This window comes from Eptatretus burgeri, unplaced genomic scaffold, assembly GCF_056783735.1.
Source record: "Eptatretus burgeri isolate ZD-2024b unplaced genomic scaffold, Ebu_testis_v1 Ebu_testis_scaffold_58, whole genome shotgun sequence".
In the NCBI taxonomy this organism is placed as follows: Eukaryota; Metazoa; Chordata; class Myxini; order Myxiniformes; family Myxinidae; genus Eptatretus; species Eptatretus burgeri.
In genome coordinates, this window is record NW_028222008.1 from 1 (window position 1) to 13,917 (window position 13,917).

At 45.8% G+C, this 13,917-nt stretch overlaps 2 protein-coding genes across 8 annotated transcripts in view; one reads left to right on the plus strand and one right to left on the minus strand.

Annotated features, from left to right (window-relative positions):
• Nucleotides 1–110: 110 nt before the first annotated feature.
• LOC147007652 (uncharacterized) lies at nucleotides 111–1,840 on the plus strand. The gene has a single exon (XM_085866630.1). It carries the CDS (start codon nucleotides 914–916, stop codon nucleotides 1,667–1,669), a length of 756 nt encoding a protein of 251 aa, XP_085722756.1. The 5' UTR covers nucleotides 111–913; the 3' UTR covers nucleotides 1,670–1,840.
• Nucleotides 1,841–4,778: 2,938 nt separating this feature from the next.
• The window catches only part of LOC147007653 (putative serine/threonine-protein kinase MARK-C), a 67,918-nt gene continuing 58,779 nt past the window's right edge, over nucleotides 4,779–13,917 (minus strand). For 6 of the 7 annotated variants that reach the window (XM_085866646.1, XM_085866649.1, XM_085866645.1 and 3 more), the window contains one exon: nucleotides 12,099–13,836. The gene's annotated coding sequence lies outside the window, so the exon portion shown is untranslated. Of the gene's footprint in view, nucleotides 5,529–12,098; nucleotides 13,837–13,917 lie in introns of those variants that run through there. The other variant, XM_085866644.1, reaches the window with a different exon arrangement.

Genomic DNA, 13,917 nt, shown 5'->3' on the forward strand with positions numbered 1-13,917 from the left:
CCGAGGGAGAGGGTATTGTGTTTGGGTCTGTTTGTTTGTCTGTCAGTCTTTGTTTGTCCGCACAGAACTTTGGTGTCTTGGTGCACAACCGCTTGTCGGATTGAGACAAAATTTTCACCACAAGTGCGACTACTCGTGTGGAATGTTTTGATCATAATTATGACGTCATATGTCACGTGGTGTGTCAACCTTGTTCGAAAAACGTTGGACCTCTGTATCTTTGAGACCGCGAGGAAAAATTGAAACTTCGCTTACAGCAAGTACTCCTCATGGGAAATAAGTGTGATTCTTTAAATGTCATAGGTACCTTCATTATGACGTCATAATTGCATTTGCAAAACGCGACATCTGATCGGTATGAAAGTTTTTGAGGGTCATCTTGGGCTACAATGGAACACAGGGGAAAAAAAATTCGATGGCGTCATCGATCACGTGATTCGGCAGCGATATTGTTTAAAAAAAAAACAGAAAAACCTTGAAAAATATTCCTCTCCGAAGTGGCTGAACAGATCGAGGTGAAACTTTACTTGTATGACCACCTATCCATGAGGAACAACAGGTTCACACATATAAAATCATAGGTCACATGGTTTGGCAGCCATTTTGGATTTCACGAAAACCTCCAAAAATCTTCTCCAGAACGGCTGGACAGATCGAGGGGAAACTTCACACAAATGTTCCCCAAGCCGTGGGGGTACAAGTTTGTTGAGGAATAATTGATCGGTCACATGGCTTGACAGCCATATTGGATTGAAGAATAATATTAAATAATGTTTTCTCTGGAACCGCTTAATCAATCGAATGTCGCCCACATTGAATTAACCTGACACTGATGATATCCCACAATTCCTTGCAGTAAACACATGATGACCTAATTGGTTATGGCAGTTCCTTTTTCTTTGCAGAGAAACAAATGAAAACCGTTTCGTTCACCAACTCTGCACAGTTCTACAACGAAGAAGATAATTTCAATCATCATTCCAACCCAGTGGAGAACAACAAACGAACTCACACTGGGGAGAAACCTTTCAAGTGTTCTGTGTGTTCGAAGGATTTTAGTAACTTATCAACTTTGAATATCCACAAACGAACTCACACTGGGGAGAAACCGTACAAGTGTTCTGTGTGTTCGAAGGATTTTAGTGACTCATCAACCTTGAATAGACACAAACGAACTCACACTGGGGAGAAACCGTACAAGTGTTCTGTGTGTTCGAGGGATTTTAGTCGGTTATCAACCTTGAATATCCACAAACGAACTCACACTGGGGAGAAACCGTACAAGTGTTCTGTGTGTTCGAAGGATTTTAGTGACTTATCATCCTTGAATAAACATAAACGAACTCACACTGGGGAGAAACCGTACAAGTGTTCAGTGTGTTGTAAGGATTTTCGTTGGTTATCAAGCTTGAATACACACAAACGAACTCACAATGGGGAGAAACCATACAAGTGTTCAGTGTGTTGTAAGGATTTTCATTGGTTATCAAACTTGAATGAACACAAACGAACTCACACTGGGGAGAAACCGTACAAGTGTTCTGTGTGTTTGAAGGATTTTAGTCGGTTATCAAGCTTGAATAAACACAAACGAACTCACAATGGGGAGAAACCGTCAAGTGTTCTGTGTTTTGTAAATTTATTTTCGTGGGTTGTCATCCTTGAATAAACATAAAGAAACTCACACTGGTGCGAGCAGTTTTGTTGTGGATACCCCCGCTGTGAGTGATTCCGAGTGATGTCTAGTTATTAAGCAAACTAGTGAGGAGAATGCAAGCAGGCAGAAACAAAACCCTGGCATATACCTTCTTGGTCCGACTCCTCTGAGTGTCATCGTTAACCCCTATCAAGAAGCTGAGGTCCTACGGCCTCTTGGGAAAGCAAAATAGCTGACTGCAACAAAAATATGCCACCTCCTCTCCTTTGTCTCCCTCCCTCCTGTGTCTGTGATCTGTCCCCCCTATATTTCCACAGGGAGCTCAAGGTCCACCAAAAAACCCCCGACTGGTGAAACTGCCAAAATCACGAATCACTGCTCACCTTCACTCTTTCATTCCACTTTTTTCCTGCCTTTGGGACAAACTCCCAACACGCTTTTCAATCCCAGTCCTCCCTCCAGGCCTTCAAAACAGCTGTTCACCTCCATCTTTGATTTTCCCGCATCTAAAATCCTGATTTTCACTACCCCCATTAATCCACCCCAAACCTCCTTCCTTCAAATTCACTGGTTTCCTTCCTCGAAGTACCTGCAGTACCATCTTATTTACCCCGTGTACCCCGCCCCATCCCTCTCCCTTCCACGGATCTCCTGTTGTCTTTGTTCCCCACTATTTTGTGCTTCCCTCTGCAGAAACATTTTATCATGATGGGTTTGGGGATGATAAAATAAATAAATTGATGATGATTAAAACTTGGTGTTAAAATGAAAATGTTAAACCTGAAGTAAAATGTACTCAAATATGATAGGATTCTTTTTAAGTATGTATCCATTTGGAATTAACATAATTTCATTTCTCCTCTGTATGGAAAGATCACCTGTCGAGTTAATGTGTAAACAGATTGAACTTTGCCAGTAAGTTGAATATAAAAAAGAATTGCCTGTCATTTTAAAAGCTATGTCACAGAATTTTTAAAACAGACACAAACAAGCCGGAAGGCGACAAGGGATTCGCTCGGATCAAAGCGCTGGATATGATGCTTTTCATTCTGACCGATCCACCGACGAAGATTCATTGCCAAGACGTATTGGTTCACATACAATTGTTCCTCTGCCTCGCAAGATTTTTCCTATTGCGTATTTTGCCAACTGGCACTCCTCATAAAAAAATGACGGTAAATAGACACCCTATTTTTGAAGGACTACCATTTGAAAAATAATCGGTTTGCTGGTTTGTGCTGTGGAGCCTCGCGTTGCAGACACACACAAGCCACGCCCACTTTCCATAAACCACGCCCACTTTTCTACACCACTCCCAGTTTTTTTTGCCACTCCCACTTCTCATCAACCACGTCCACTTTCCCTAAGCTCCGCCCACTTTCCTAAGCCCCTGATAAAAAATGACGGTAAATAGACACCCGATTTTTGAAGGACTACCATTTGAAAAATAAAACCTCAATCAAAAATCGGCTCGAGTAAAATTTTCTAAATATCTCGAAGTGTTTAATTCCAAAGTCTCGTTTCTCTACATTCAAAACTGAAGGACAAGTATTGAAAATACTGTACGCGGTTTTTCGGCCGCTGAACAGCAACGGGTGGTTGCTCGGCAACGAAATTCAAACACGCACATTCCCAAAAAAAACTGCACATGTTGGCAAAGTTTCATCGAAATCGGTTCGCTGGTTTGTGCTGTGGAGCCTCGCGTTGCAGACACACACACACACACACACACACACACACACACACACACGGAAAACCCGACAACAAGGGATATCTAGCATATACAGTCATGCGCCGTAACGACGGGGTTACGTTCTGAGAAACACGTCGTCATTGTACGAACATCATTATTTTTTTTTCGTTTTCGAACATCGTACTTCACAAACCTCGACACCTCGGCTATATGGTGCAGCCTATTGCTCCTCGGATACAAACCTGTACAGCATGTTACTGTACTGAATACTGTCGGCAATTGTAACACATCCAAGAGAGACGGGAGACACGTTAGTTTTACCTTTGTGCTGTTCATGACGGCCATCGATGTTATTAGCAGCAGCTTACAATCTCCTCTCGCATCGATTATAGAAAGATGAATAAATAGCGTTTGGATTTCATAAATACTTAATCAATGCATCGATGTTGTAATTTATAAATGAAGAAACGAGCTCCTGTCAATTGTGATATATATTTTCGGAACAGTGCGATTGTTTTACCAACATGAAAAGCTTCACCAAAAAGAAGTTTGTGTTTTAATTGCGACTGTTACAACGATTTATTCGTGGAATTCTTCAATTCAAAGGTAATTTACTTGCTCGAAGGTAAACGTGGAAACATTGGTTCAGTTTGAAAGCCGATTTCCTTGAATCCCGATTTTGCACGACCCTGCTTTTTTCGCGATGACATTTTATGGACCTCAACGATCGCATTATAACAGGGCCACACTGTCGTTTATTATCATTATGAAGTATTATGTACTGTACAGCGTACATAATTGTACGTGCTATTTTTATACTACTGGCAGCGCTACGTCGGCGACATCACTCGGCGATAGGAATTTTTCAGCTACATTTTTTTTTCAGACCTGGCAGATCCGTCGTATATGCGATCCGTCGTTGCCCGGAACGTCGTTAAGCGGCGCATGACTGTATAGCGAATCCAACAAGTTGGAATGTGGATTTGAGAAGGTGTGCAGATGGATTCAAGAAGCTCTGGTCGCTTCAAGATAATATTGTTGTGGGGCCGGGTATCGGTGGTGAGCACGACCGCCAGAGGGAGCAGTAGAGTCAGCTCCACCGAACACACCGGAATTGAGGTCGTGCCTTTTGGATAAGTCCGAAAGGCACGGGTCCCTTACTGGACCATGAATCGCCAATAATTTGACCGCGTAGGATAGGGTCAATTGCCAAACTTCAATATACCTAATTACCCACACGGACAAAGCTACCGGGGAATTCACACCCTCGACGGACCTCGAGCGGAACGAGCCGTTACCGAGCCCGAACCGTGTGTAACCAGAGCAGAGATTACCAAGGCCCGTCAGACTAAATGAACAATTTACGGCCTCGCTATTTCTCAATACCCACCGTGCCAAGCCAATGAAAGAAACACAGGAACGAGCTGGAACATTTAACAAAAGGAATGTTTATTTATAATGGGACGGGGCAGCACACAAGAAGGCAGAGTTAACCGAATACTGAAGGAATAGCAATTTATGTCCAAGCACTTATGCAGTTTTACTTAATAGACTGGCGCCACAAATACACACACACACACGTACACCCAAAAATAAACGGACCCGTCAGGTCTTTATTGGAGGCCTCCAGCTTGAGGAAAGGCAAGCTGGAGGTCAGAGCCTATTCTTGGACCTTCCCGCCTCGTGCGGTCTTCGACGATCCGGTGTGGCAAGACTCGAACCCGCCACCCAATGTCGCTCCAAGCCCAGGCAGGCAAACCTTGCAGGACAGGCTCACAGGCTACAAGAGAAGATGCTCTGTTGGTCGGACCCCAGGAAGGCGACGACTGGCTTCAGAAGACCACTAGACGTCCGAAGACCAGAAGACAAGTCTCAACAACTCTCAACCACTCGACTCTCTGGCCCATGTGTGCTTCTCTTATCCCCCGCTCGCACTCCCTTATTGGGCCGAGAGAACGCTCTATGCCCATATTTGGAGCCAAGGCAGAACGAAACGCTTGTGCCCATATTTGGCGGGAAGCCAGAGCGCAACGCTTGTGCCCATATTTGGGGCGAAGCCAGAGCGCAACGCTTGTGCCCATATTTGGGGCGAAGCCAGCACACCAACATCCAGAGAAACCCCGCCGAGCACATTGGACTCCGCGCACTTATGTGCGAACACGCACACGTGCAATGGTGCTGGTGGGTGATGGTGGAAGGAAGCGAAGGCAGGTCTCGTTTTCGTTGGTAATTTAATTCCTAATTATCAAAATAACTCACAGCGCACGTACAATTAATCACCCATTAAACATAGGACAGGACCCCAACTAGAAACACATCCTTACTGATATAACTGATCTATAGGACCTGGATGTTGTGTGCAGTAAGCTTCCAAATTCGCAACACCACCCCTCCCCTTTTTACAGACTCGTGTCGAGTCATAAAATTTGTGTGTGACCAGCATGTGTAAGTTTTCCCCGAGTACGATTTACCTTCGGATACCTGAGTGCGACATTTTTTCATACATGTCCCAAAAAAATAACCTAGTGCGCTGCGTAACTCACGATCAGACTCATACAGACGACTTCACTAAATTGCCGGCGCGAAGACAGACACACAGGTAGGTTAAACTTATTTACAATCTGAACTAATATTTACACGAACCATGGCCCAGGACCTGTCATCTGTGGGGAAAAAAAGGCACGGCAAAGTTAACAGTTTGGCTGGGTGAGTGCACAGCAGCTGAAGGTCAGTCGTCCTCAGGGCCTGCTCAAAAGGTCCCCCTTGTGTGTTCCTTTCAGTGACCCTTCTTCTTTATTCCTTTCATACCCCAGCTGCTGGAGCCAACTCACCCTAACACGGGAGGCCATGCGCCGTCCCACAGGCCATTTGAAGTGGCCTTTATGCAAGAAGCGGTGGCCTGGCTGCTCAATGCAGTCCCTGGCTCCTTTGAATGAACTGGATGGAAATGGAGATGATGCATACACACAAAATGATGAATGATGGGGCTGCCTGCAGGGCAGTCCTTGCAAAACACTTGCTGGATGATCCTGGCACACATGGTGGAATGGTTGACACAGGGGCAAATGCAAATAAGGGCAGCAGGCATGGGGTCAAAGCAAAAGGCAGGCAACGAGGCATGGCAAATGCGGACCAGCAGATGTAGCACCAACACAGGCCGGCATATGAAGCTTGCTGGCCTCTGGCCTGGTCCCGTGAGGTTCTGGAGGGAGTGCGGTGGTGCCGGCCGCTCGGAAAACGGGCTCGGACTTGACCTACCGTCTCCCCCCAACCTATCGCCTTTGTCTGTCTTTGTCCATACCCACTCCCTTAATTTGCAACAACGAAACAACAAAATTTAGCCCCTTTTTATTTTATTTATTTTTCTCTATAATTTAGTCTCCCTCACCCCCTTTATCGTCTTTGTCCAGCTAACCTATCCTGTCCATCTACTCGCAACCCCTAAGTTCCTTTTTTTGGACGGGACTAATGGAGAGACAAGCATCCTGTCTCGAGGCCCAATGAATCCCCAGAATAGCCTCCTACATAATTCAGCCATCTTACCAAGGTGGGTCCAGCGGCCTACTGAGAGGGAAGGGATGGATGGTGCAAAGGGGTACATTTCCTAACTATCCTAGCATTTATTAACTTTAAACTAACCCGGGGCTTTTCCATACACCTGGCTCTTTAAACTATAGGTTCTAACAACCATGATTCCCATCGCCTGTGTTGGTGTCCATTATTAAGTTTGGCCCTGCCCACAAATTTTCACTCGTGCCCTTGCACAATTCCATGGCTGGGCAGCGTGGCTCACTTGGCAGGGATTTCTCTCCTGCCGGACTCTAACTAATGCACCCCCGGGCCCTGAGGCTGTCCACCTGCTCCCGATGAATGCGGGGGGGGGTTGCCCTTCCTGGCATTGCCCCCCTTCCATGCCCACGTGACATTTTGGTGCTCCGGGTCCCTTTCCGAGGGTCGCCCGTGCCCACTACACTATCCCAGACCCTTCGACCCTTGGGCTACTCTTGCCGACTAGTCCGTGGCCGGGGTGCCCTCTATTCATTACGCTCATTACAAAAGCCACGCTCCCAGCCGGTCAACGAACTCTTGCACCCCTCCAAATGGGTTTCGTGCCTTCATACACCACCAACACAGAACGACCTCCTTTTGGTAAATTTAACTAACCCACCAACTAACATTACACTGACCCCGGGGTCCCTTTGGTAGGATTCACTCCTCCCCCCAATCATTCATTCGTACCATGCATTCCACATTCACTCCATTCACACACTCGGGCCCGTTGACCCATACTCACTCAACATGCTTCTTTCAATTCTTCCATTCACTCCACACTCGACCGATGTTCCCTTAACTATCTTGTGCTCCCTCGTCGTCCCTTACTCTAATGCAGATTCCATTTAATCAACGTAGCTGGGCTACGTCCCCACTACACATTCCATGTCCGTCCATGTCTCCCAAATCCATTCTAAATCTAAATCTACTTTCCCACTAACTAGTCCACGGGCCCCATGGAGGACGGCTCGTGCCCCTATGAGGCCGGTCTATCTAAGCTAAACCCTTCCCACTAACTATTTCTGCTTTGCCCAAGGGAGGATGCCTGCCACATCCTGCGGGGCCATGTACTTGGAGCGAGGATTTTTTTTTGTTTTCTTGCACCGCCAAGGCGGTGGTCTGCGAATCACTCGTCCGTCCCTTCTGTCGGTCGATACCTGGGGCCTTGTCGTCGCCCTGCGCATCGCATTCAGCGCTCGCTTTCGCGGTGTTCCCCACGTGAACCGCGCGCTCCTTACCCGGCTTTCGTGCCACGGGATCCCCGGTAACGTCACTCACACCAAACCTGCACGGCTTCCCGTGCAGCCCCGCCGAGGCGTATCGTCCCTTGGACCCCCTCCGCACGTTCCGCGAACAGAACACGCTGCATGCAGCACGTGATTCCCTGCACACGCGCCCGCGTGGGAACCCGTGTGTTCCAAATTCACACACTCGCCTACATTTTCGCCGTCCACGTGGCCGGCTTGTGTCCAACGTGGAGCGTTCTCGCACCAGATTGCGATCGCGCAGATGCGCGTGTGCAGACCGTGCGCGAAACGTGCCATGGACCCCGTACGCGCCGTTGCACGAACCCGGCGCGATTGCCAAATTAACCCTTTGCGTCCTTCCAGGCTCGCCATTCATGTCTCCCGTCTGGATCGGTCCGTCGTCCATTTTCATGCACGCAGTCACGCACGCCATGTTACTCACACCACTCGCACGTTTCAACACACCCGCTCCACTCACACACTCCACCACACACTCTGGGACAATCACATTGGGGATTCGTGTTAACTCAAGGGGTCCCGGGGTTTCCATACCCCCCAAGCTCCGCGTGTACCCGTTCACATCATTCAACCGCTCGACCTCGCACGGCCCGACCGGACTCACCTGGTCGCAATTCACTTTGAGGGAGCATACCGTCTCCCTCTTTTCCTGAGGGAGGTTAACCTGATGCTCGAACTGGGTCCCGATACATTCCACCAGCTCAACCCCATTGTCCCTCACTAACTCAATGTGTGTGTGCTCGTCTTTAGTTTCATGCAATTTGTTCCCCTCTTTTGATTTCTGCTTCTCCGTCACCTCGTTTATTATTTCCGTTACTTCCTGGCTTTTTACCTTCGCAAACTTTGTTGTGAAGGTTATGTTTTGATCGCTGTGTATTGATTTATTTATTTGTGAGTATGTGTGTTTGTTTGTTATTCGCATAACTCCAAAAGTATTGAACTGAATCGCAGCAAATTTAGTGGGATGATTGGTTATTATCCGAGGACCATTCGATTAGATTTTGGGAGCGATCGGGTCAAAGGTCAAGGTCATGAAAAGGTCAAAATCGTCTTTTTACCATAGCGCGGTCAATTTTTATCCAATTTGCATGCAACTAATGCTAAAATGTTCAGAATTCAATGCCCCATCTTGTGATATGTGACATGACACAATGACGTAATAACCCTTATTAGCGGTTGGGAGTCAAAGGTCAGGGGGGTCACGACATTGCAAAATGTGCGGTTTTAGTCATAACACGGTCAATTCTTATCCGATTTGCATGAAACAAACACCAAAATGTTGACTGTTCTGTTCCCCACACTCTTATACCAATTACAAAATTAAGAGTACAAAGGTCAAGTTCATGAAAAGGTCAAAATCGTCATTTTGCCATAGTGCAGTCGATTTTTATCTAATTTGGATGCAACCAATGCCAAAATGTTGTGAATTCAATGCCCAATCTTGTGATATACGATATGACACAATGACGTCATTATCTTTGTTAGCGGTTTGGGTCAAAGGTCAGGGGGGTCAACGACCTTTATTATCATAATGCGGTCAATTCTTATACAATTTGCATGTAAGTAGATTCAAAATGTTTAGAATTCAATTTCCTATCCTGTAATGTGTAATATTTGATTTCTTACAATGTGACCAGTTGTCATCAGATTGACTTGACACCGACACCCAAAAAGGTCAGGGAGTTCATACAGAAATTGTACAATGTACGTGAATCAGTGTCAAACAGCAGGAAATTTAATGTTTTTAAGCCATCATAACACATATGAGATGGCAGATGTGGTATGGTTTAAATACCCTCACAATCAACGGTTTCTGTGGGGGAGGGGGCAAAATGTAGCGTTGGCGAAGGTATGCGCTCTACTGAGTGCCCGTTCTAGTTCGGTTTTGTTTCAAAACTTGTGATATTTGGTGAGTTTTCGTCGATCTTGTCATGTCAGGTTTCCCCCTCGATGTGCTCGATCGTGTTTATTTGTATTTTCTCCTCATTACCATCAGTTTCTATTTTCTCCACTTTTCCCTCCACCCTCCATCTATCCCTCCCAACTATACCCTCTGTTTCATATCTTAAAATATAAAAAAATACAAAATTTTTTTTTTCCCCTTCTCACCTTCTACCCCACGTAACCACGTGACTTCCTGTTCCGACTCTTCGTCTTCTTCCTCTGCCCTGCCAATCCCACTCTTATCATGAAGGGATTCACCACTCACCTTCACAACCTTTTGTTCAAACTTTTCCTTCACTCTTCCCCCCTCTTCCCAAATCCTCAACAACAACAACAAAACAACGGTCTCTCACAATGATTCAACTTCCCCTCTTTCTTCGGTTCTTCTCCTTCAAAATCTTGTGTTCAATTCGACCTTTCTTTCATCCCGTGTCGAGAATTTCCATCTGTTACAACGTTTCCTTTCTCCACTCAGTCAATTCTTCTGCACTCCATCCATCTTACAATGTATTTAAAGGAATCTCTGATCTACAAATTAAAAAAATCCCAATTTGCAACGCTTGTTCATCTTTCATCATTAATTGTTCTTTTTTTTCCAACTTCAGTGCAAATTCATCCACCTCCTTAAATCTACCTCCTCCTCACTTCTTCCCTGTAATACCCCCTCCCTACTCCTCCTACCTTTCCCCCCATCCTAGCATCTCTCCACTGTCCTCTCCATTACTAACAGGTCCTCCTCTGGTATCCCAAACGGTGTGGTTTTAAAACATCTGTGTTCTCCGTTCCAACCTCACAAATGTCTCACACTCTCATTCAGCGCACTCCTCGATATTTTGAACACGCTCTCTCTCTTTCCTTTCATCACATCTCCCCCTCTTCCCACCCCCCACAAAGCAAACTTCTCTCTTCCCCCTCAATTGTCCCCCTCACCGCTCCCTTTCAAATCTCCCCCCTCACCCACCCTTATCAAAACTGTCCCCCTTCACATCCACAAATTTGTCTCCTTCCCCCACCATCTTTCTTCCAGCTCATTCTTCCACCCCCTCCAATCTCTTATTTCCCTTTGCTACCTCCCTTACGACTCCCCACTGCTACTCATCCCTTCACCACCCAGCCCTTTGTCCTCCTCCTAATCCGACCCTCTCCCCGAGCTCTTCCACAATCTGTTATCAACTGGCAACAACTCTCACTATCCTCCACCTCCCTTTCCCTGCACCCAAAGCCTCCTCCCCTCCCTCTTCCTTAACAATAAGGTGTCTCAGGATGCGCCTGATTCAGGATATAATTAAATCAGGCCGTTAATTGTCTTCAAAAGGGATTTTAAAATGAAACAAAACACTCATGCACTCTCTTGGAGTTCCCTTCGTATGCATGCAAACTTTCAGGCTGCTTGGTTTCATGGTTTTTCAATTTAGGAATTGACACACACACTCACTGGCTGACTGACTGAATGACCGACTGACACACTCTGACCATTATTAGTACAGATGAAGAGGATGCTTCATTGAGCTAAATGGATATATTTAATCTGGTGTTGGTGCAGTGCAGGCATGATGGTCCGAATGACCTCCTCCTGCGTCTAAGTTCCTCATTCCTTGTTTATTATTTTTCTCACGTCACTGTTGGTGAAGGACAAGTACTCCCTGAATTAACCTTTTCTCTTGACTGATTTATAAAAGTGAGAGTGGACGTCCACAAGGAAATCTTCAACACTGAATGTGAAGGCCTTGGAACCTTTCTGTACCATGAGATGTGCTACAAGTCACGTGGGGAGGAGGGGGGTACCCTGGGTGCATCGACGGCTGTTTCTGTTTGATCCTCTGCAGTGCAGAGTTATTCTTCCCAACCATACTTGATGCATCGTCCTGCAGTTGTCAAAAATAAAACCATTCTTTTGGACTATAGGCCATTGCCTTCAGAATTGATTCTTGTGGTTCACTCCTTGGCAGAAGATAAAATATTGTTTAAAGTAGGGACGGCTGGAAAGTTTAATTTTCCACTTTTAAAGTTTAATTTTTGGACATTAAAGTACACTGTGCTAAATTAAAGCTTGTAAACGCGGAGGAACAACAGATAATCAAATGAAGATGGGGATGGTCACGCAACAAGTACAGGTCCAATCGGAGTGGCCTCAAAATGAATATCACTCGGGTTAGATCCCGACCAGGAGGGTGACAATTTCCACTCGGGCGATTACCTCCATCAGATGATCCACCTTATACTCAGGTGAAGCACACAACTGTGTTGCAGACCTTACCGTGTGTGCTGTTTCACCCCCCGGGGATCTTTGCCTTGTCGAGGGTGAACAATGACTATCACCGCCGCGCCTCAGCACAGAGCGCCATTTCCTGTGTGTTTTGTATTTCACGGCGATGGCCCCGCTTCACACAGGAGCGACAAAGGCTTCATCGGCTTGAGCCGTGACCTCCTGAACCAGAATGGGAGGATTGCTCTCTGAACTACGACGCAATGACTGGGAAATCTTAGGTACGTCAGGGCAGAAAAAATCTGAAAGAATGAACCCAAAACATTCACCAAATTAAATTTACCTGAAAGAGAAAAATAGGAGGATGATTGAAGGTAAACTTTAAGCATATACTTGGGAAGGTGAATTTGGTCAAATATACAAGAAAATAGAGAAATGTTCTCCATGGAGAAAAATCTAGAAAAGAGGGGCAGAGAGGAAAGTAGGAAGCTTGGATGATTGGAGTTCAGGGTCAGCAGTCATTGAATCAATTAATGTAGTCACCTGGAAGGTAGGGCAAGATTGTAAGACATTTAAGAGGTGAAAGGTGAGGTCATATTGAAGAGAAATTTATCTGATGGCAATCAGCCTGCGTCATGGTGGCCATCAAATAAATATCGAGAAAAGAGCAGAGAGGAAAGTAAGAAGTTTCAATGAACGGAGTTCAGGGTCAGCAGCTGTGGAGTCATTTCATGAAGTCACCTGGAAGGTAGGGCAAGATTGTCAGACATTTTACAGGAGAAAGGTGAGGTCACATTGATTTTCTGATTTTCTCTGAAGGCCGCCAGCCTGGATCATGGCAACACTCAAAGAAACGAAAGTACCTGGAAAAAACAGGCAAGAAAGAAAGTATCTAGGCAGGAAAGTAAAAAAGTGTTGTTTCTTGGAATTCAGCATCAGTGATATGGAGTCAATAATTGGAACCACCTGGAAAGTAAGGACAGATTGTGAAATGTTTCTCCACCTGAAGAGAGAATGCTTTCTGAAAAGAAGGGGACAGGTATGGGGCAGTTATGAGACGGAACTCGGTGAGGGCTTTGGGTTCAGGTTCGGATAAGGTGCCCAAACGTACCTAAGACTTGCACGGGATAGAGTTCCATCACTGTAGGAGGGAACGATTTGCAGAAGGAACTTTCTCAACAATTCCAGTCAACTCAGAGGCTTGATGGTTCTTTTTGTACAGTTCAGTCAAACTTTTTTACGTATGGTTCAGCACTTCCGGTGCTGTCACTTCCTGGAATCCTCTGGGTCCGAGTGACGTCACAGCAATTTTTCTCATGTCACTCAGTTGGGCATTTCCTCCTCCCCATTGATACCAACCGAGGTGTTGCTCCATTTTCTCGGGAATTCAACTCAAGTTCCACTTTCTTCTTCTTCACTCTTGAATCTCATTCTTCCCTCCAGGTCTTCTTAACTGCTGTTCACCACCATCTCAGATAATCCCCAATCCAAAACCTTCATCTTATCCTTGATGAGTCGCCTAGACATTCACAGGAACAAAACGCCACAAGACGATCCGGTTAAACACGGAAAAAAATTACACAAAAACATAACAGCACAG

Excerpts from the sequence above, each read along its gene's own strand:
- LOC147007652 (XM_085866630.1), top strand. The coding sequence starts at position 914 with ATGAAAACCGTTTCGTTCACCAACTCTGCACAGTTCTACAACGAAGAA.